Here is a 22,922-nt window from a genome sequence, read left to right as displayed (position 1 = left end):
TGGATACTGGCCGCACTTAAGCGACTGCAGCTATCGAGCTCGGTCAAGCATAATTTCACCAACACCATTTTCCTCCTCCCCATGAGCTGGGCTGTTTGCAACACCACCAGAATGATTTCCTTTTACATTGAGAAGATGTTCAAAATATTCCCTCCACCTCTCCAGTGATTCTCTGGTATCTATTATGAGTTCACCTGAATTACTCAAAACACTGTTCATTTACTTTTTCCCTCCCTTCCTAAGATTCTTTATTACTGTCCAGAAAGGTTTCCCTGCTGCTTGACCTAGCCTTTCCAGGTTATTACCAAAATCTTTCCATGACTTCTTTTTGGATTCAACAACTATTTGTTTCATCTACATACAAATCCCTGTCTGCCTCGGCCCTTGTTTGGAGTCATTTTTGATAAGCCTTCTTTTTACGTTTACAGGCTGCTCTCACTTCATCATTCCACCACGATGTTCGCCTTTTCCCATCTTTACACACTGTTGTTCCTAGCATTCCCTTGCTGTTTCTACTACAGCATCCCTGTATGCCACCCATTCACTTTCTATATCCTGAACCTGCTTACTGTCTACTGTTCGAACCTTCTCACTAATCATATCCATGTACTTCTGTCTAATTTCCTCATCCTGGAGATTTTCTACCCTTATTTGTTTGCAGACAGATTTCACTTTCTCTCTACCCTAGGCCTAGAGATACTTAGTTCACTACAGATCAGATAGTGGTCTGTATCATCGAAAAATCCCCGGAAAACTCGTACATTCCTAACAGATTTCCCGAATTCAAAGTCTGTTAAGATATAGTCTATTATGGATCTGGTACCCCTAGCCTCCCATGTGTAGCAGTGAATAGCTTTATGCTTGAAGAATGTATTCGTAACTGCTAAACCCATACTAGCACAGAATTCCAGCAAATGCTTCCCATTCCCATTAGCTTCCATATCTTCCCCACATTTACCAATCACCCTTTCGTATCCTTCAGTTCTATTCCCAGCTCTCGCATTGAAATCGCCCATTAGCACTATTCTATCCTTGCTGTTGACCCTGACCATGATGTCACTCAATGCTTCATAAAACTTGTCAACTTCATCCTCATCTGCACCCTCACATGGTGAATACACGGACACAATTCTTGTCCTAATTCCTCCAACTGACAAATCTACCCACATCATTCGCTTATTGACGTGCCTAACAGAAACTATGTTGCGTGCAATGGTATTCCTGATAAAGAGCCCTACCCCAGACTCTGCCCTTCCCTTTCTAACACCCGTCAAGTACACTTTATAATCTCCTATCTCTTCCTCGTTATCTCCCCTTACCCAAATATCACTTACTCCTAGCACATCCAGATGCATCCTCTTTGCTGACTCAGCCAGTTCTACCTTCTTTCTTCCATAAGCCCCATTAATATTGATAGCTCCCCGTCGAATTCCATTTCGTTCGCCAAGTTGTCTCCAAGGAGTCCCTCGCCTGTCAAATGGGAGCGGGACTCCATTACTCCCATAGGTCCGAGGCTTACTTAAAATGTTCTGAGCTCGGTAAATTCATGAAGCAAGATGCTACCCTACTTGCACATAGTCCAAGTGAGGATCTCTCCTCTAACGGGTTATGGACCACCGGTGAATTGTATAGTCCTAGCCGCCTGAGCACAAGGAGGGCCACGACTCAAAATGTGTCCGAGATGCCCACTCCCATTCCATAGCAACTGGTATCCCGACTCTTAGGACCACTTACTAGGCCACTCAGCCGTTGCCCACGGTTCACGAACTAGGACGTGACTACAGTAACCCACAAACATGAACCAACATCATATTAATAATAATAATAATAATAATAATAATAATAATAATAATAATAATAATAATAATAATAATAATAATAAGATGGCACTAGCTGAATACAAAATCTGTCTGCATTACAACATTATTTAATGAATTAACTACACTACAATGGCATTTATGCACACACATTAACAGGCTAACAGCTAATGCAATCCCGACTATTCTGGAACTGCACTGCTTCACTGATTACAATCGCAAGTGGTGATAACAACATTCATGAAAACAAATAAACAGTGCACTCCTGAATTTCTCTCTCCTTGCTCAAATTTCAAAGCATGACAATGTATTTAACAATTTGATCACACTACAAATAGTGCCGTCACGTTATGGTTACACTTTGAATCTTTATTTTAGCTTCTTTATAGGACTGAATTGTTTAAATAGTCACTATAATGGAATTCATTGTTTTGTAAAATGTTTTGGAATTAATATCTAACAACAATTAATATAAGGCATGGGGGGAGAAAGCCCAGGTACATTGTAAAGTTGCTGGCGATGTGCTGAAGGCTCCGCCGTTCAGCACTTACACCTGCTTGCGCTCTTCCTTCTAGGCTCCTCCTGCTACCCGCACCCCGCATAATTGCTAAACTCCAGAAACCTACTGAGAGCTCTGCCGGACAGACCATACTAACCTTGTAGACCATACACTCGCCTGCACTCTTCCTTTCCCTGACAAGCCCACAACATTCTTCCAAGCTCCTCCCGCACCCCGCACACTTGCAAAGTGTGGGACTTGCTCAGAGCTCTGCTGCCACAGTCCAAACGCCTAACGACTAAAGAGAAAACATTGAGTGTACTGGAGAGTGGCCATGGTCTGAAAGCCGTTGCCATTTTCTTGAAAATAGAAAAGCAAAATGTTTACAGCCGAAATAATAAAGATAACATTGAATAACTGAACAGCACACCACTACTATATAAGTTCGACTTCACTACATTTGCCCATCTCTTTATGTAATCAATTACAGAGTGAAGTATAAATGTTTTTGAAAAGACAGTGGGGCAGCGCCCAAAAGCCCTTCATGCACGAACCACCACCGAAATGGGTATGTTATTCCGTTAATCCCATAGGTCCAAAGCTTGCTTAAAAGGTTTTCAGCGTGCTCAATGAAATTCTGTGAAGGAGGATGCTACCCTTACTTACACATAGTCCCAGTGAGGATCTCTCCTCTAACAGGCTAGGGACCACTGGTAGATTGTGTAGTCCTAGCAGCCTGAGCACAAGGAGGACCATGGCTCAGAATATGTCCAAGATGCCCTCTCCCATTCCATGGCAACTGGTATCCCTAATCTCAGATCACTTACTAGGCCACTCAGGCACTGCCCATGGTTCACAACTAGGACATGATGATGTTGGTAATATTACATGTTTTAAATTCTTTCAACTAACGATAATGGCTTGAAAAGGCACTTAAGTACATGGATTTTAATGTCAGGAGTTTTTCTTTTTTATACAAGTTGCTTTACATCGCACTGACACAGATAGGTCTTATGGCGACGATGAGACAGGAAAGGGCTAGGAGTGGGAAGGAAGCGGCCGTGGCCTTAATTAACCCTTAACTACGGATGTTAACATTTTGTGCGTAGTTACTGACGTGATGTCGCAGGGACCACTACTAGAAATGTGAGTTAGAAAATGTCAAATATTAATTTTGATGTATTAACTATGTATTACAATGAAACGCATATTACTGAATTTTGATGCATAAAACATAAGCAGTTTACAGCAGTTAGGTTGCAGTTTCTTTTGTACAAAACAAGATTCTTGGGAAATATCCAAGTATTCGCAGTCTGTAACACACATTTACATATTTGCATTCTAAATGTAGTGTTCATACAACAGATCATATTAAAAGGTGCTTAGAATTATTATCACGTGCAACAGAAAAACTTCTGCAACACTTCCTTTCGTCTTATAAATCTAACTCCTCTTCTGAGATGTTTGTAATATAAGAGTATCTTTGTTCAGGAAACATGGGTCATTCAGTCTTATTTTTGACAGTACAGGATTATTATCCATATGCCAATTTAATGTGAATGTGTGTACTTTACAAATAAAAGTAAACTCATGTCCTCGTCCCGAGATGGCGAAGCTCCTTTCTGGCACACTCCCAACAGAGGTGAGCTCCATGTACCATTTTGACCATATGCCAGCCCTCCTGCCATTTTCAAATCTATGGCAGTACCGGGAGCTGAACCTGGACCTCTGAGGACAGCAGGTAATAGTGCTATCACACTACGGAAGCGGGCATTTCACAAATGAGGTATATAAAGTATCGCACTTTGTTACATAACTACGGATATGAGGTCCCAAGGACCGAGCTGTTACAAGAGTCACTTCCAGAAAACACTGACAGCTTTGGTCACGATAAGAACACAGAGAAGACTGGAAGTTAGGAGGCTATACAGAGAAAGAGATTTTTAAGACCACTGATGCAGGTGAAGGGCAGAAAAATCGTGGCCGAACGGTCCCAGGGACCTTACGTCAGTAGTTAAGGGTTAAGGTACAGCCCCAGCATTTGCCTGGTGTGAAAATGGAAAACGACAGAAAACCATCTTCAGGGCTGCCAATAGTGGGGTTCAAACCCACTATCTCCCAAATACTGGATACTGGCCGCACTTAAGCAACTGCAGCTACCAAGGTTGGTGCTTTCAGGATTTAGTCTCATACAGGGACACTGGTATTATTCTCTGAACATACCATTCAATATTTCTAGCAATAAAGCATAAACAACTTCAATTTCATACACTTTTAGAGCACCTCAGCAAAGATATTTGCTGAGTAACACAATGGGCTGCTATGATGGTACTGTAATTGATATTTTAAGGTCAAATATGAGGGTCATTAGTGCCAGGCAGCTATGAAATTCAAGAATGTTGCCATTTTCAAGACACTTAAGAAAGGCTGCACCATCCCCTTCCAACATTCTCCTTTTCTCTCCTCTGAATCTTTACATTTAGCCAGCCCCGTGGTGTAGGGGTAGCATGCCTGCCTCTTACCCGGAGGCCCCAGGTCGATTCCCGGCCAGGTCAGGGATTTTTACCTGGACCTGAGGGCTAGTTCGAGGTCCACTCAGCCTACGTAAAAAGAATTGAGGAGGTATCTGACAGTGAGATAGCGTTCCCGGTCTACAAAGCCAAGAATAACGGCCGAGAGGATTCGTCGTGCTGATTATATGACACCTCGTAATCTGCAGGCCTTCGGGCTGAACAGGGGTCGCTTGGTAGGCCAAGGCCCTTCAAGGGCTGTAGTGCCATGGGGTTTGGAATCTTTACTTTTAGGTGTTGTTTCTGAAGACCAACAGGATGGTTGTTTATCATTAGCAATTTGTTTAACTAACGAATGTGAAATTCCCTGCTATTCAGGAGAGCAAAACAAGGCGGCCACAATTAGCTTAGTGGCTTAGCTGCTGGCTTCCTGCCAGAAAGGCTGAGGTTGACATCCCAGTTGATTCTGGGATGAAATTTTAATCTAGAAAATCATGTGGCTTCAAATTAAAAAAAAAAAATAAAACATGTATTTCTGTATCGGTCATGTCCACAGTAAGAGGGAAATGCAGTTTTTAATGTTTCATCATCTCTGCCTGTATATATGTATGTACATGCATTACAAGAAAATAGCTCAACAGAATTTAATGAAAATTGGTATGTAAAGCCAGGGAATAAGGTGCTGCACTTTAGTGAAATGGCAGTTTATGAGAAGGCCTAAAATTTGAGTCTCAAATATCTACATTATTAGTGATCCTATCAAATAAATACTACGTAACAAAAGGTATACAGAATACAATTTCCAATCATTTATGTCTTATACAGGTTTACAGTACTGGCTATGATAACAGAGATATTCATAAATTTAGACTTTTATTGCTTAGTTCATGTCAACACTGAGACTGTTCATAACGTCAAGGACACAATTCGACAATTTTTTGCTATTTGCTTTACGTCGCACCGGCCATGGGCTTAATTAAGGTACAGTCCCGGCATCTGGCTGGTGTGAAAATGGGAAACCACGGAAAACCATCTTCAGGGATGCCGACAGTGGGGCTCGAACCCACTATCTCCCGATTACAATTCAACAGATTCACAACTAAGTATTTATTTATTTTTTATTTATTATCCTTAGTTGTGATTATATTGAAGTGCGATACGGACCATGAAGCTAATTTTATGTAATACAATTCAACAATTAAGCAGCAGCCTAAACTTGTAATTGTGATACCGCTTTACGTGACAGAAAACTTAAATAATTTTTTTAAAAATTACAACATTTTAATGACAACACTCACTAATCTATTCTTAAATATCCAGCTGTTGTTTGTAATTAATTTACATTGTTTTTATGAAGTTCAGGTACAGAATATTTCAGATTAATGTACCCAAGCAGATTACACTCTTTACTCAAGACTGTTACTATCCCAATGATGTGCAAATTTTTCATTTTAATTCTAAAATGTTTTAGTTTTTACAGTCATTCTTAATTTGCACGAGTATAGACACTATCAATTCTCAATACTCACAGTGTGTAATGTGGCATTTTTTATATTATAGTTTTAGCATGTTAACTTTAAGATGTTTTTAATGTGTAACATATTTTTCATTGTATTCCTTGTATGAATGGATAATGTTTCAGACATTTGACCTTACGGGTACCTACAGGCTGATGATGCCCTTAACAAGGGGCAAAACATGTCCCTGAGAAGTGTATATAGTATTATGTAGATTTCATCCACGTAGTACGTGGCTTGTATTGAATAGGTGGTGATAATAGAATAAATTATTTTTTGTGATAATTTGCTTATCTACATTATCCTAGAAAAGATTCTAGTGTAATGCTTTTGGGTTTTTTTCAATTTCCAAGAAAATATGGTGAAAGTAGAAACACATGTATCTGTAATAACTTAATACGTTTTAACTGTATTGTAACGATATTATAAAACCACTGCTAATTGATATTCTAGTTTTTATAAGATCTTATATAAAGCAAATCAAATAATAATTTGTGAGTCATAGTGACCCACCGCAATCATATTAAGATGTACCAAAGGGGTGACCGTTGCTGGGTTAACACTGGAATAATCAACCATTGCTCGGTTAACATTGGAACAAGCAAAGATATTTAGAATAAATTTTCTATTATTATTATTATAAAGTTAAGGATACATCTGAAATGGCTAATGAGCCACAACTGCTTTCCGGGATAAAAAAAGGGGTACTCCGACAGGGTTCTGAATGATCAAACAGAACTTGTAATGGTCAGTAGTCCTTATATGAAATTAAGATATCAACATCCAGAAATAATGATTGTAGCTGAGCTAGTAGTTTTCATTAAACCAAAAATAGTCAGTGAAATGGAAGCAAATTCTCAAATTAACAAATCTTAGTCATTACAGTGTATAAATAGGGGCATGCTAGTAATTTGAGGATTCAAAGTCCCATGCATATACTCAACACAAAATTTCTATAATTTTACCAAATGAAAAAGTTTCCATTCTCATGTGCTTACCTCAACCTTTGCACTGTTTTGGAAGATCGTCTGAGCTTTATGGGTAAGCTGAGCAAAGCAGGAGCTTAATGTTGCCATCTTCTGACGTGCTGAGTAGGCCATATCCGGCTCTTCTGCATCATCAAATTCACCTTTTGAGTGCAAATAATGGCATAATATTTAATTTACAGTAGTCCATATTAAGTTAACCTTGTTTTTAAAAATATGATGGGTCATGGAAGTTTTAAAATTCCACAAAGAAAACGGTAGGGAATACTCTCTCTCGTGTGCTTATATTCATATGAAGAGGATAATTGTTTGGCATAATCACAGAAAAAGGATAAACATTGAGTTAATATGCAAGGGGGTGTGTCTGAAAAATGCATACCGTAATTTTATTTTGAAATAAGAGGGTAAAATACCAGAATGACTTGTTTATAAAAAGTTAAGAAGAGTGGTTGTTTACCAAAAGCTGATAAACATGCAAAACTCCATTGACAGACAAGAGTTTCTGGAGTTTGACATTTCCAATTTGGACACATTTCAGAGATTTTTTTCCTTCCAAGTATCAAGTCTATGATCTCTAACACTCCAGGCCATGAGAAATTCATAAAGCCGCGATTAACAAATTATAAGTTAAGTGCCAATTTCTATAACAAACGTTAAGCCTTTATTTCTGTTGACAGCTAAGGTAAAGGGCTATGTGTCATTATGAACAACGTAACCTATCAATACGTGCAAAAGATACATATTTAAAAGCTGCAACAGAATCCTAAACTTAAAAGCAAAAGGAACTATGTCATAATTCACGTACCGATTAATATATCTAAATCCACCAACGCTTTATCGAACTCTTTCTCTAATATATCTAGCCATCGAAAACTAATTCCCGTTGCAGCCATGTTTTCGTGTTGCTTGATCACGTGATTTACATATTTCTTCTTTTTTTTTCTTTCTCATATCTGACACATGCTTTACCCAAGATTCGTGACAAGTGAAGATTAATGTGTTGCCAACATAAAGCTTAATACATTATTCGGATTATTCCAGTAAATCTGCAAATTTACCACGCAATATGCGTTCTGTTCTACCGAGAATATAAACCGGAAAGGATGTAAAACTCTGATGAACGTAGTTATATTTAATGTGTGAATGGAGTGATTTATTAGTATTACTCTTTGGTATTACCGGCACTGGCAGTTGGTGGACTCACGTGGTGGTACCAAGTGGTATATACTTAATTAGTGGCGGACAGTATCAATTTTGAATTTATGTCAACGGTAAGATTAATGAAAATGATACATCGCAAGTGTCGGAGTGCATTCTATCCTAGAACGAATGATACTATAGCACGCATTCAAATTTCTGACAATCAAGTACCGTGGACGGTGGAGTGTCCGGATTATAAGCCAACGTGTTACACATCGCCTCATATTTTAGGCCAACCTTGGGCTGATCCCAGGATTGACGACCCGAATTTCCAACCGAAGTGGAATTCCATTGATGGTTCTATTAACAGGAAGAGTCATACGGGGGAGTATACAATCAAAGAACGTAGACCACTTAATCCAGTTGGTCGAACGGGCTTAGCAGGCAGAGGTATTTTAGGAAGGTGGGGTCCAAACCACGCAGCTGATCCTATAGTAACGAGATGGAAAAGAAATAATATTTCTGATCCTGAACTTCATCCAGAAAGCAATAAAGCGATTCTTCAATTCGTAGCCATACAGAGGAGAGACACAGGGGAATGGGCAATTCCTGGTGGAATGGTGGATCCTGGTGAAGTAGTGACAGCCACTCTGAAAAGAGAATTTTTGGAGGAAGCTTTGAATTCACTTGAAAAGCAACCTGAACAATTAGCTGAATCAAAGGAACTGGTTAACAACTTCTTCAGTACTGGTGAAGTAGTGTATAAAGGTTATGTAGATGATCCTCGCAATACTGATAATGCATGGATGGAAACTGTAGCAATGAATTTCCATGATGAAAGTGGTACATCTGTTGGTGCTCTGCAGTTGTGTGCTGGGGATGATGCAGTAAATGTACGCTGGATGGATATTTCTAAAGACTTGCCCCTCTATGCCAGCCATAGTGACATGATCCTAAAAGTAGCAGAAAAACACAATGCCCATTGGTAGTCTTCATTGAGACCAATATACCATCTTAAGTCAACTCTGAAGTCTTCATGAAGAAGAACACAGTTTACAAGGTACTGGTGCTGAAGATGAACTGATTTCTTGCATCAGATTGCTTAAGATCAATTTAACAGTGATTGCCATTGATGCTTTCATGGCCCGTGCTAACAGTCATGGTACTGTATAGGCTTTTGGGCTTATGCCGTGTCAGGAAAATAAGCTGAAATTCTTTACGTTTCGCAGAGAACTACGCTCAGCATCATCAGAAGAAAATCTCGACTGTCAACGAGAAAGGCTTCGACGCAAAGAATTTCACCTTAATTTCTTGACACGGCATAAGCCCAAAAGCCTATACAGTATCATGTCTTTAACAGTGGTTATTTGATAAGTTATTAAACTGCGTGTTAAAGCAAGTGTGGTGGTAGCTGTATGTGAAATTTTGTTTCAGCAGCTGATTATACTTTACTCCTCTATAGTATATAGCCTATGTATCTACCGGTAATTAATACAAGGTAATTCTTTTTAAATAAAGTTAGGCCTACATTATCAAAACAAAGTAGAAACTGCTTGACTTACCAGGGAAGGGGTAAATGATAGAATGCGGATATTTGCTCTGAAAAGTGGTTTTTGTGTCAGTAAAAATCTATTGACATGAGTTTTATGAATTTAATGGCATTAAATATCAACCAACTGCGCCTAGAGTTGAACGTGCAGTCTTGAGGTGAGGATGTACCCACCTAATCAGCCACACTATGCTGTTCATTTAGTAAGAATCAGTGTTTTATGATTTGCCTATGGTTTACAGGGATCCACACTTGCATTATTTGTTAAGAAGGGAGCCAGTCTTTGTCAGTGTTGACTCTGTTAATAAAACTTTGGTAATAATAGGTTTTTTTTTTTTTTTTTTTTTTTTTTTTTTTTTTTTTTTTTTTTTTTTTTTTTTTGACTGGCTGAAAAATCTAAAAGTTTAGTTTATCTGTAAGACCTTTGCTGCATACCAAGCAAGTTGGTTACACAACAAAACAAAATCATGCAAGTTTGTGCTAGTGTAAGTTTAAACTCTTAGCAATAAAATAACTAAATACTGTGCTAAAATACCATTTATCTAGGTGATTGGAACACACACTTGTTTTTGATATATTTGAATGCTCAAAATGAATGTTATTTTGTTTTGGACATCGGTCACTTCCCAGATAATAACGGGTGTTATTTCCCTGTTTTAAAATAGCATAAACACCTTTTCTGTGTACACATTCTCCATGTTCTCACAATATTAACAATCTTTGGTCTGAGTATAGTTTGTTTGTATTTCTTAAAATTAAACGATATAGTTCATAAATATTATATAAATACTAATTAACGCCCCTCCATGGCGCAGATAATGCACCGTTGGCCTCTCACTGCTGGTCCAGTGGTTCAAACTTTGCTCGTTCCATGTGAGAATTGTGCTGGACAAAGCTTTTATTTTTAAATTTTCACTAATTCAAAAGGGCCCTAGTTATACAGCAGTTGAGGCTTTCATGGCCGGCGTTTTAAATCATGTCTGTATTTTCCGGACTTGTAGGCTGGTGTCCAGTAGCATATGATGGTCCCGACATTTTACCGAAGACTGCATTGAGCATTTTCACTTGCTGCTAGCAGGCCATGACATATACAACAACACCAAAGTACTATCAACTACTGTATCTTATTACACCCGGCTATAAATCAAAGCCATTGAAATCCTGAAGCACACAAACAGCTTCAGCCATAAGGCAGAATATGAACGGGTGAACAAGCCTGGTTTCCAGTCCTAAAAGCTTTAAATCCTGGAGTACATGATGACCGCGGCAGATCAGGAAAAGCAATGGGTGAACGGTTGTGTGTCTCCGCGAATGCAGGTTGAAAAACATCGGGCTTCTTAATGCTTCAATCATTGGCCGAAGAACAGCCAATCAGTGATTGTTCCCGCACCATGGTGGAGCACAGCCAATAAGGAGTTGCACTTGCAACACCACTCCATTCCACTGTGAGCTTCACAACCATCAAAGTCAGTCAGGACCCTTGAAAATGCCGAATGAAGTCTGGTGAAATGTCGAGACCATGCTCCTGTACCATGGCCTACAAGCCTGGAAAATACAGACATGAGCCATAGTTATTCTTCACTTTTATCCGTATTTTTTTCAAGTAAAGAACTTCCAATTAGTTATTCAACTTATAGTCCTAGGGAAGTCATTTCTTTTAGCTTCCCTTGTACTTGGTTTTGTTTCTGACAGAGACATCATATTTCTTGGAATATCATTGCTATCTGTTATTTCTGGAATCACAAATCCCCCGGATTTATTTTGAGGCATGTCGGATATGATTTCATCAAGGAATTCTTGGCAGTATAATATGGACTTTCTTGTGTACTTTTTCTTGCATATCCATTCACTAGATGCGTTTGAAAATTGTACAGTATCTCCTACAATTTCCCTGTTGTCACAATGGGCACTATGGTCAAGTACAGTTATTGACCTTATGGATATTCCTTGAAAAGAGAAATACAGTAAAACCTTGATTATCCATCCCACTATTAACTGTTCCGCGGATTATCTGTTGCTAAAAAAGATCTTTATTTTTTAAAGCAACGTATAGTCACTCCAGCGTACTCTTGATGCCAATAATAATGTTATTGGTTTTACGTCCCAGTAACCACTTTGACAGTTTTCGAAGACGCCAAGGAGCTGAAATTTTGTCTCGCAGGAGGTCTTTGATGTGCCAGTGAATCTACCCCACATGAGGCTGACGTATTTGAACACCTCAAATACCACTGGACAGAGCTAGGAGCGAACCTGCCAAGTCGGGGTCACAAGGCCATAGCCTAAACCGTCTGAGCCACTCAGCGCGGCTCTTGATGTCAAGGTATCTTGATACAGTATTCTGTTTTGGAGTGACTGTACATTGACTCTCCGACTCTTGAGTCTATGATCATAATGTACAGTAACTACTGTACAGTACGTACACACACATAGACCGGCAATCAGCATTGGAGACATGACTTCATCAATTTTTTTACTGCGTAATTTTATGTTGAGTAAAATTATTTAACTGTTACAGAAGAAGAGTAATGCTATTCAAATTCAACAGTCACATACTTTATTATCCATTCCATTATTGACAAATAATGTACTGTAATGTGCCCTCTCCCAGCCTGCGGAGCGTATGCTGGTCATTTCTCTTTAAGAATGATACCTACAACTTATTTGGTAGCGTGTAACATCTCCGAGTACCGATCTTTCATATCATCCTCTGTCACGGTTAAATATTTTCCCCACTGGCTACTGCATCGTAAGTATTTCACAATGCACAGGACTCGGAAACCAGCCTAGCAGTCCTTCATAGTCAATCTCCGCTATTAGTAGCCAGGTAAGCTACATTCTGTACTGTAGTGCAAAGTAAGGAAATGTGAGAGTGACTGATAAAGTTGAACATTTATTTTCCATACTAACAGCCAAGAAATGTTAAGATCGAAATCTGCAGTAAAAATAAAGCGTGTAGTTTTAACCATACAAAATAAAGTTAATATAATCAAACGATTAAAGAAAGGGGAACTAGTCTCAAATTTGGAATCAGAGTTCGGTGTGGGTGTGACAACAGTGCGGGACCTAATGAAGAATAAAGACAGTGTTGCAGTTTGCGGCGAGTTCTGACAGTTCGCATGGACACTAAAAGAAAAATAATGAAAGCATCATCTATAAAAGAACTGGATGCTGCGTTATTCACGTAGTTGCAGCAAAAGAGAGGCAAAAGTGTACCTATTAGTGGTCCTATGATAACAAGGCAGGCACAAATTTTTCACAAAAGGATGGGGCTCTCAGGGTCCTCACCCGCGTCCAATAGTTGGCTACAGAGATTTAAGGACAGACATGGCATTCGAGAATTAAATATCGAAGGAGAAAAACTAAGTGGTGACAACAGTGCAGCAGAAAACTTTAGATACGAGTTTAAGCGCATAATTGAGAGATACAATTTTGTTCCAAGTTAAGTGTACAATGTCGATGAAACTGGACTTCATTGGAAGTGCTTACCCAGTAAAACACTAGCAGCTGCTGAAGAGAAACCAGCTCCTGGTCACAAATCTAGTAAAGAGTGCATTTCCATCTTGTGCTGTGCAAACGCTAGTAGCAATTATAAATTAAAATTAGCTGTTGTTGGTAAAGTAAAAAACCCACGTTCATTCAAAGGAACAGTGATGAAATATTTCCCAATAGATTATTGTCATAACAAATCTGCATGGATGACACGCAATGTTTTCAGGACTTGGTTCCATAATAAGTTTGTTCCGCGGGTTCGAGATTTCTTAGCGTCCAAAGGCTTGTCATTAAAGGCCATCCTTTTTCTTGATAATGCACCCTTTTACCCTTATGATGCAGAGTTGAAATCAGAGGATGGAAACATTTTTGTTTCCTATTTCCCACCTAATGTAACTTCATTAATTCAGTTGATGGACCAAGGTGTCATCGCAACCTTTAAGGCGGGAATTGCTAGGCCTCTTACATTCCGAAGAAACGTCCACGGTTGAGTTCTGGAAAAAACTCAATCTTACAGAAGCGCTTTATGTTGCCCAGAAATCATGGGATTTAGTAACCGCTCAGAACATTACTTGATCGTGGAGAAAATTGTATGTTGATATTGAAGAGTTCGCTGACGATTTTCATGGGTTCACTGATGAAGATGAAAATGAGGGATTGATGATCAAAGATATCCTGAAGACTATTGAAAATAACATTCATTTTGGGGAAGTGGATGAAAGTAACATTGAGCAGTGGCTTCATACTGACGATGTATTGCCTGGGCATCACATTTTAACTGATGACGAAATAGTAAATAAAAGCGCAAACGGGAACTCGGCAGTCAGCTGCGAAGTGACGAGTGAAAGTGAGGGGATGGAGAAGAAGAGTGCGTCACAAACAATCGCATACCGCTTCAGGCTGCACTGGAGTCAGCTGAAACATTAATGGAATTCTTGGAGCAAGAGGACGATATGGATTTTTCAGACATTCTTGTAATTAGAAAGCTCAGAATGGACATAAAGAAATAAATTGTAGGAGAGTGCAAAAAGTAACCGATTTTTTAAAGCAGCTTAAATGACACCAGGTAAATTATTTATGGTCTACTGGTAATTTAAGTGAATATTTAGTATGTATTGTTGTAGCTTTGACTACATTTTGGTTTTAAAGAGGGTTTAATGCACTGCATTTTAAGGTTATATGGTATGTATTTAGGTACTTTCAAGTCCATTGAAATTACTAGTATAGATTATCCGGGTTTTTTAATTAACCATTCACCCCTTCCCAGGCATTAGAACGGATAATTGAGATTTTACTGTACATTCATTTCGGAATATATGAAATAGGATATCTTTCCACAAATGGATCCACGAGACGAGCTGATATTATTGTCATCGACCGGGCGAAATGTACGGCTATGGTGACTGATCTTACTATAAGATTCAAGGAAAATGAACAGCAGCCTCGATTAATGTATGAGGAGAAAATGGCCATATATGAACCATGAACTGAGGATCTTGGAAAGAAGTATTAGATTACAAAATGGGAAGTCATTTGGCTCATGATTTTCACAAGAGGGATAATTCCTAAGGAGATACTGAACTTCCTAAGAATAAACAAAATCCCAGACATCATTATACAGATAATAACAGCGATTGTCAGACACCATTTGTACTCCCTGACTTGAAATACCATGAATTGAAATTTCTTTTTCCAATAAAATCTGAAATTTAAAAATTTGCCTGATGGTTGGCAATTTTAATCTCGAGGTTTAACTCAAGCCTTGCTTACATACAAACATCAGATAATTGAAATATTGTTCATATGAAATGATTGGGAGGCCGATCTTTCAATTCCCTAATAGGGGTGTCCATCAGGTGGATTCCTTGTGGTAAGATTCAAGGCTCCTTGGGTGATAAAAATTATTAATATATTCAAAGTCACCCAAGAATCATTTGCTCATAATGATTTCCAATAGTATTCTTTGTTTCTTAGATTTCCTTTCTATCCATACCATAATTTTTATGTTTTCAATATTCGGTTCTCCATCATCATAATTTCTTCGCTCCAGCAAGCCAGGTTGTGTACAAGCCTTTTCCAGTTTGTTCTATCCATCCACAGATGCTGCTCATATATGCAACGCCAGTTCACATCCCGAATTTCAATATCTGTTTTTCCCAAACATCGCGAGGTCTTCCTCTTGGTCTCTTCCCAGGAACATTGTGGTCAAAGTATGTTTGAGGAGTCCTGTGAGGGTCCATTCTTTTCGTGTGATCATACCATTGCAATCTCTTCGTGTTGACAAGAATTTACCCGATTCCTAGGTGTGGACATTGCTTACTATCTCCCTCACAAGTAGCAGAAGATCACCATAAATGATTGTACAATGACTATTTCCATACATGCAGTATGGAACTTATTACAGCTATTATTGATATTCTTCATGAAAGATCTTGCTATGTGCTGCACATCAAATTCATGAATTATATTATTGAACTTAGTTTTAATTGAGGGATCTGATTCCTGTATGCCCATCTGACAAAAATTAATTTTATGGTTAATTTTTCAACCGCAAAGTCCCAATTTTTTTCACAAGCTACCCTTTCCAATTCTCCGTCCACTTTTTCCTCATTTTACAACAATAATATCCAAAATTTTATTTGGCGTCCGATTCATGCTAGAGTAAGTTACATACTTTGCAGAGAGACCAGGTGAATTATGTCAGTCACCTGATAAACACAAATTATCTTCTTTCAGAGCTCTCATAATTTAATTGTTTTTCTGCAAGCCAAGAATGATATACAGTACTGTAGGATAAAGGGATGTTTTCACAAGTTTTAAATATACCACAATAAACACGCTTGTAAAACCTTTCATTAAGTTGAAGTTCAGTCCACACAAATACATACCCAATGCAATAGAAATATTGCCTTCAAGACAGAAATTTTCACCTGTAATGCCCAGGTAAAATCATGTCCATTCATATAATGGGTTTTTACAATAATGCAGGCTCCTTTGTTTCCTGCGACAGTCTTGTATACTGAAGCACCGCAGATGTGATATCATTTATATAATAAAAGCAAAGCTCTAACAAATACTGCAGCAAATGCTATCCCTTTCATACAAATGTTATGTTCGTCACCAGCATCACTACAATTTTCTTCTGAAAAATGGTACTCTGGGTCCACATCTGAGCATGGTGATTCCATATCCACATCTAGGCCTAAGTCACTTTCATGTCATCACAAAATATTTTATATCTTTAAGTTTCACATCCTAATTCGTACTTAATATAGGCACTCAAATCTGCTATGTCCAGGCTTTCCTGGATAGACGTACTTTCATCCTTCTTTTCGTCATTACTGCAGTTTAGTAACTCGGAAACTAAATTTGTTTTTGGAAAGAAGACTCTTTTTTTTTTTTTTTTTAGGTGGTTTCCTGCCTGGTCCTAAATATTTTGAAGGAATTGCATTTTCTTATAGTCTAGGATGTCTAAATTACTCTATGGTAGTAATGTAGCTTACAAAATGTCACATTCATTTGAAATCTGTTTCAATGAAATGATGACCACAAATACTGTAACAGCATTCCTAGTTGGAACAAATAGTTCTCTTTTTGTAAAATTAACCCATATTTTATGCTGTTTCAGGAAATTTTCCTTGTTGGGAAAATGGTAAAATGTGAGGGTGAATGCCAGAGTTTTTAGAACATTCCAAAATCAGAAACTCTTGACATATTAATCATATTTAAAACAATATTGTACAATAATACAAAGAATAACTTAGCTTCAATACATTGGAAAAAGGGCAACAAAGAATTGACTCAGCACTGAACTCTTGCCAAGGTCACACATCATAGCAAACTGCAGTAGTCATTGATCAAGAATTTATGCCCTAGCACTGTAACATAATCATACCACAAGCGGAAATATTTCTCTTGATACTTCCTAGAAAACGGCTTAACTTAGAAATGCACAGAAGCCAGTATTATGATCAGAAGAGTCTGAACTAACATATATAAAAGTACATTTTTAGTTGTTCTCCTTTATGGTCAGCACACAGCCTGTACCAGGACTGTTCTGATTTTTTTAAAAAAATTGTCATGGGATAATCAATTCATTTGATTCTGTTCATGTTACTGAATGAGTACAGTGATCAGATCCCTGGTTCATTAGAGTCATCGTTCCTATTACATCTGTGTGGTGTTTATTAATCATTACATTCATATCAGCACACTAAGTACTACCATCAGCACTGTTAATAAGATGGCTTTGATATTGTATAATGATTATAATTCTGTGCAGTGTGTACTGATTTGGTACTGATAGAAAGCAGCATCAACATTCAGTGCTCGCTGCTACCATCTGATCTTCATTCTATAGACTGCTTTCTTATGCAATCATCCAGCTTTGAGATTCAGGTTTCTTTTGTAGCCACCTCGGTTTAGATGTTATAAAGCCTTTCCCACTTGAAGATTGCCAAATGGAATTAACTCAACAATAGACAGTAATAGCTGACAATAGACCATATCAGGAAAACTATGGTATGCTGGCTTCAGCAAGTGAAGAAGGACCTGACAGATATAGGAATACAAGGATCGGAAATGAGCAACAGGGAAACTTACAAGTCGAAAATAAAGAGCGCAAAAAGTTTCCAAGGAAAAGTTAGTTTGCGGGCCCAAACACCATGGACGGAAGAGAAAAGAAGGTTGCAGAGTGAAAGATTGAAGGATTACTGGGAGCAGATCAAAGCCCAGAAGCAGCTGAAATCAAATTACCATGGTCCACAGTTAGCCAAAACGAAAGAAAGAAGAAGACCATACCAAAGCTGAAAATTAATGTTTATAACAAGAATGCAAATTTTTGTTTTCATAACTTAATTGTTACTTCCATGTGTGAGGGAGAGAATTCTCTAACCTTCTACTCAGTGTTGAACTGCACTTATGGGAGTGAAGATTCTGATAAGCTCAGAGGCTGCCACTAGGGCAGTAGCATTGGTAGATGATGGATGCAGCTTGTGTCACGTGGCTGAGTTGTTACACTATGCTCCATCTCGCATACCACACAGAGTTATCAGGAACTGAGCTTATACTGTTGCAGGCCAGAATCTTGTAGGAGAAGGTCAACTTCTGCAAAGGATGACCAGTCCGTGTGCCTGAAAATTTTGCGTGACCAGCACAATACTGCAGTTCAAGCCAGAAGTCGGCTTGAAACAGGTACGAGTTGTGAATGTCAGTGAGGAGGAGGTTATGTGATGCTGAAATGTACTCCAAAAGACCTGCTACTGGCCCAGATCTGACCCGACAACATTGCTAGAGTTGCTTATGTCTCGCTAGAGATCATCGGAACTGGTTTGATTAACAGTTCTCTTCACGGATGAATCTTGGTTAAGCCTCAGATACCCAGATGAATGAGAAAGTGTGTGGAGGAGATGTGGAGAAAAGTATTCTCCATGCAACTTTCATTTCACGGATAGCTTTCGATGGCGGTTCTCTAATCGTATGGACAGGCGAATCCTTGGCTGCCTGAACAGAGTTTGTCTTTCTGGAAGGTGGGTCACTTACTGCCCATCGCTACATTGAAATCCAGGAAGAACATGCTCTTGCTTTTACACCATTCATTTGTGAAAATTTCCTGCTAATGCAGGACAATGTGTGCCTTCATGTGGCAAGATGTGTCCTTCAGTACCTTGACGAAGTAGGAATGGAACTGATGCAACAGCCTGAGCCTTGCAGAGCGACTGCTGCCTCTCGAAGAGTGGCAGCTGTGGTTTTGTTTGAGATTCCCGACCTATTTGGTCTCTAATCTCAATTTGACACACTCGGATGACGTCATCAGGAATAGATTCCTCGTATGCGACATTGAGTGCGATCGCGGAGTCGTAGGAACAGATTCTCGCGATTCCAGGCGTCATTCGCGCACATCACTAGAATAACCCGTATAATTTGTTAATAACCGTAGATAGAATGTATATCTACCCGGATATCTCGCAATCGTTGTCGACATGGTAGCTTCTTGTGATGCAGACCGGGCCGGCGGTGTTCTGTGACGATTCCTCTTCATTGATATTATGCGTTTTTAAGTGCCGGATCATCCCAGAAGTATTTCTGCCGACGTATTTTAGTTCTTTTGAACAAGCAATACAGCGAGTTGTGCTATGTGACATCTCTTCAAAATAACCGACATCCACGACTTACGTTGCGTTTCGGACATCGTTTTCAAATTGTCGCGTACAACTAGACACAATTACACATTGCATCGTCATATATCGAAGTACCTAATTATAACGCGAATACCCTATAACATTGTAAGGAATTACTTCCTTCGTCACCAAAATGTCGGTAAACACAAGCAGTGGTCATATGATATTGAATGTGGGGTCTGATAACGATGTGTACCTACCTGTCGAAAGAATAAATTGGAGCAAACTCAAGCATTTTAGATTGCACATTCCACTCATGCGTAATGGTGGTTGCATATGCAGCAAGGCGCATCTTGCCTCGTCTCGAGTTCGAATAATGCAAGCCTCTAGTATCCATTTACGTGTACCTACAGTAGCCGTCAGTTTCTATACTTGGCCTATTCATTCGTGTACCTACCAGTGCATACAATGCTAGAATGCGTATCCTTTATAATTGTGTTATACCGCGTCAAAATAGTCTTCGGTAGAAATGAACGCCCTAGTCGCTTGTTGACACACATTTACGAAATGGAGAAGGAGCATGGTTTGCTATTCGCATACTCGGCACAAACAGCATTCAGCTCCGACAATCTGTAGGCCTACGACGCGCTGCTTGCCACACACTGCGGGGACAACGCTCTCGAGATCTCTCGAAATTTCTCGCGAGAAGTAATGCCTGCGCTAGTCTCGAGAAATCTCGAGACCTCGTCTCAGACTGCCCATCATCACTAGGTGTTTTTCTTTTGCTTTACGTCGCACCGACACAGATAGGTCTTATGGCGACGATCATCACTAGGTTTGTGCCTATTTGGAGTATAATTGTCTATTGAATGCCTTTTGACAGTCTTTTAAAAAAGCCACTTTTCTTCCAATGCATTATACACTATTATAGCTGATGTGGTCAACATGAATTATTTTCTTGTTCCTCAACACCTGTTTACCTAAGTAACAATAAAGATAATTCTTGGACGTCTCCAGAAATAAGGGGCTGCCTGGTACAGGCGTACTCGGTTTGCCCGGAAGGACGTGGGTTCGAATCCCCGTCAGGAAGTCATAAAATTTAAGAAACGAGATTTCCACTTCTGCAGGTGCACATGGCCGTGAGGTTCACTCAGCCTACACCAAAAACGATTACCAGGTTAATTCCTGGGGGCAAAGGCTGCCGGCGTAGAGCTAACCACTCTATCCCATCACGTGCCGAGGTTATGAATGGTAGTAAAAGCCTTTACCTTCCACCCCTCCAAAGGCCTTCATGGCCTGTACGGATATGACTTGACTCCAGAAATAGCACGGGAATTACTCTCAGGAAAACAAGGAACAATTTGACCTCAGAGCTTTACAACCCTCCCACTTCCTAAGATCATATGCAAGAACAATCCATATCGAACTATGGTGTACATACCCATATCCCCTACCTCCTTTACGATGAGAATTGACGGACACATTATCTTGAGATCGTGTTCGGCAATGCCTAAAGAAAAATACTATTCCAAGTCCTACTGGCTGAAGCAGTGCATCACTGAAGATCCCAACTTCACTACCGATGGAAGTAGCCTTCTGCCTAGCTTGCAGCAAGAAAACAATTTCATTTGTCTATTTTATATTTCTGTAATTGACGAGTTCAGAAACCAGGTGTTGGATTGCAAAACTTTTCTAGGAGCAGACGTGGACTCTGACCACAACTTGTTATCTCACTTAGTTTTCAAGAGGAGTATTTTTATTACCCCCACCTATTCAATACAATTAGTACCACGTTATGTGGTTAATTAAACATAGAAAATCTTTATATTATGGGAGACATGTTTCGCCCTTCTTTTATTGGGCATCATTAGCCATGTTAATTTAATCTTAAAACAAACATTGTTTAGAGGACAATGACATTTATAATTTGTAAAAATTGAACTGTGATTTCGTATGATATTAATATTACAGAATAGTAGTTATAAAATATGATGTTGGGACATGACATACATCAGCGCCCGTATGACAGTTTGTATGGGGGGGGGGCAGACCTGGGGGTACGTAGTATTTTTAATATTTTGAAAGATAAATGGCGACTTGTATTCTATGGTAGAATAACCCACGGTGTTCCCTGCCCGTTGGTGGGGAACGGTACTACCGCTTCTACGTAATACTGAGTTTTGAATCATTTTTTTGAAAGGAAAACACCTGACTAGACTAGATTTTTGCATTTCCCTGAGAGCTAGGGGGGGGGGGGCGCAGCCCCACCTTGCCCCCGGATATGGGCGCCCCTGAACATATACAATACATGTTAAAATCATTGTAAACAAATTTAAAATCTTGTCCAAAAGAAAGTTTGTGTCATATAAAATTCTAAAAACGGCGCAGTCTGGTACTGAAGTGGATCCTCTTCGTAAGAAAATTCAGCATATACTTGCTGGGGCAGTTGTCAACATAAGTTTTCAATAGACTAGAATGGTTGAAAACTTGAGGTGAATTTTGTTTATATTTTGCGTTCCGGCGCTAAAATTGGCCCAGAGAAAAGGCGAATGTTATAAAATTATCTTCATTAAGTTGATTGATCTAAAATATTAACTTGATATAACCAATGCAAACAGACGTTGATGTGCTGTTTGAAGCTGCTTTTGAGACGAATATTTCCGAGTATTTGACAGGTGATGTTTGATTATCACGTGGAAATGTACTCCTAGAAGATGTGGAACACCGAGGAAAAGAATGTGGTTATACTGCAAAGGAACAAAAAGACGAGTTTGACGTGTGTGTTTAAATCGGACGTTAATGTCCAAGAATTAGGTATTATATAAAGTGGGTACTTACTCATTTGCTGTATTTATGTCTATCTTACTGTATTAGCAGCGTTGGTCTGTCTGGAGTTCCTACTTCTCGTGTTGTAATAAATACAGTAGGGACAATACGCGACACTTCCGGATTTAGCCTTGTTAAAATGGGAGACAAGTCACAAGTGGCGCTCCTAGTGGCTTGACCTAAAAAATCGCGCTAAATTCAAATGTATGTATGTTTAGTCATCAACCCGAAGACTGGTTGGGTCCTGAACAGCTCCACCATTAGCTGTCATAGATGGCCTAGGCATCACTGAAGAAGCGTACTAGGGAAATAAGGAGTGAGGTAGTTTCCGGTTGCTTTCCTCACCGAGCCAGAAGTTGTTATTACATATCAGTCTGCCAAGCCCACTGAAATGCATGCACCAGCCGACCCTATGAGCAACAGTTTCACACCATTCATAGCAGGGACTGGCTGCGTAAGGAATGGCATTA

The 22,922-nt window shown here is 39.2% G+C and overlaps 2 protein-coding genes across 2 annotated transcripts in view; one reads left to right on the top strand and one right to left on the bottom strand.

The window, feature by feature from the left end:
* Positions 1–8,232, bottom strand: part of LOC136857030 (Golgi-associated PDZ and coiled-coil motif-containing protein) — a 524,409-nt gene extending 516,177 nt beyond the window's left edge. Inside the window, exons 1-2 of the mRNA XM_067135379.2 lie at positions 8,135–8,232; positions 7,342–7,472 (exon numbers count right to left, since the gene is read on the bottom strand). Of these exons, the coding sequence (XP_066991480.2) occupies positions 7,342–7,472; positions 8,135–8,222 (219 nt within the window). The 5' untranslated portion in view covers positions 8,223–8,232. The remainder of the gene's footprint in view (positions 1–7,341; positions 7,473–8,134) is intronic.
* A 285-nt stretch (positions 8,233–8,517) lies between these two features.
* LOC136857031 (ADP-ribose pyrophosphatase, mitochondrial) lies at positions 8,518–10,775 on the top strand. Its single transcript, XM_067135380.2, has one exon. The coding sequence runs from the start codon at positions 8,592–8,594 to the stop codon at positions 9,456–9,458; it is 867 nt and encodes a 288-aa protein (XP_066991481.2). The 5' UTR covers positions 8,518–8,591; the 3' UTR covers positions 9,459–10,775.
* The last annotated feature ends 12,147 nt before the right edge of the window (positions 10,776–22,922 follow it).

Source organism: Anabrus simplex, chromosome 1 (genome assembly GCF_040414725.1).
Source record: "Anabrus simplex isolate iqAnaSimp1 chromosome 1, ASM4041472v1, whole genome shotgun sequence".
In the NCBI taxonomy this organism is placed as follows: Eukaryota; Metazoa; Arthropoda; class Insecta; order Orthoptera; family Tettigoniidae; genus Anabrus; species Anabrus simplex.
This window is presented reverse-complemented; position numbering and strand designations above follow the sequence as displayed.

Coding starts and splice junctions, on each gene's coding strand:
- LOC136857031 (XM_067135380.2), top strand. CDS start 8,592: ATGTCAACGGTAAGATTAATGAAAATGATACATCGCAAGTGTCGGAGT.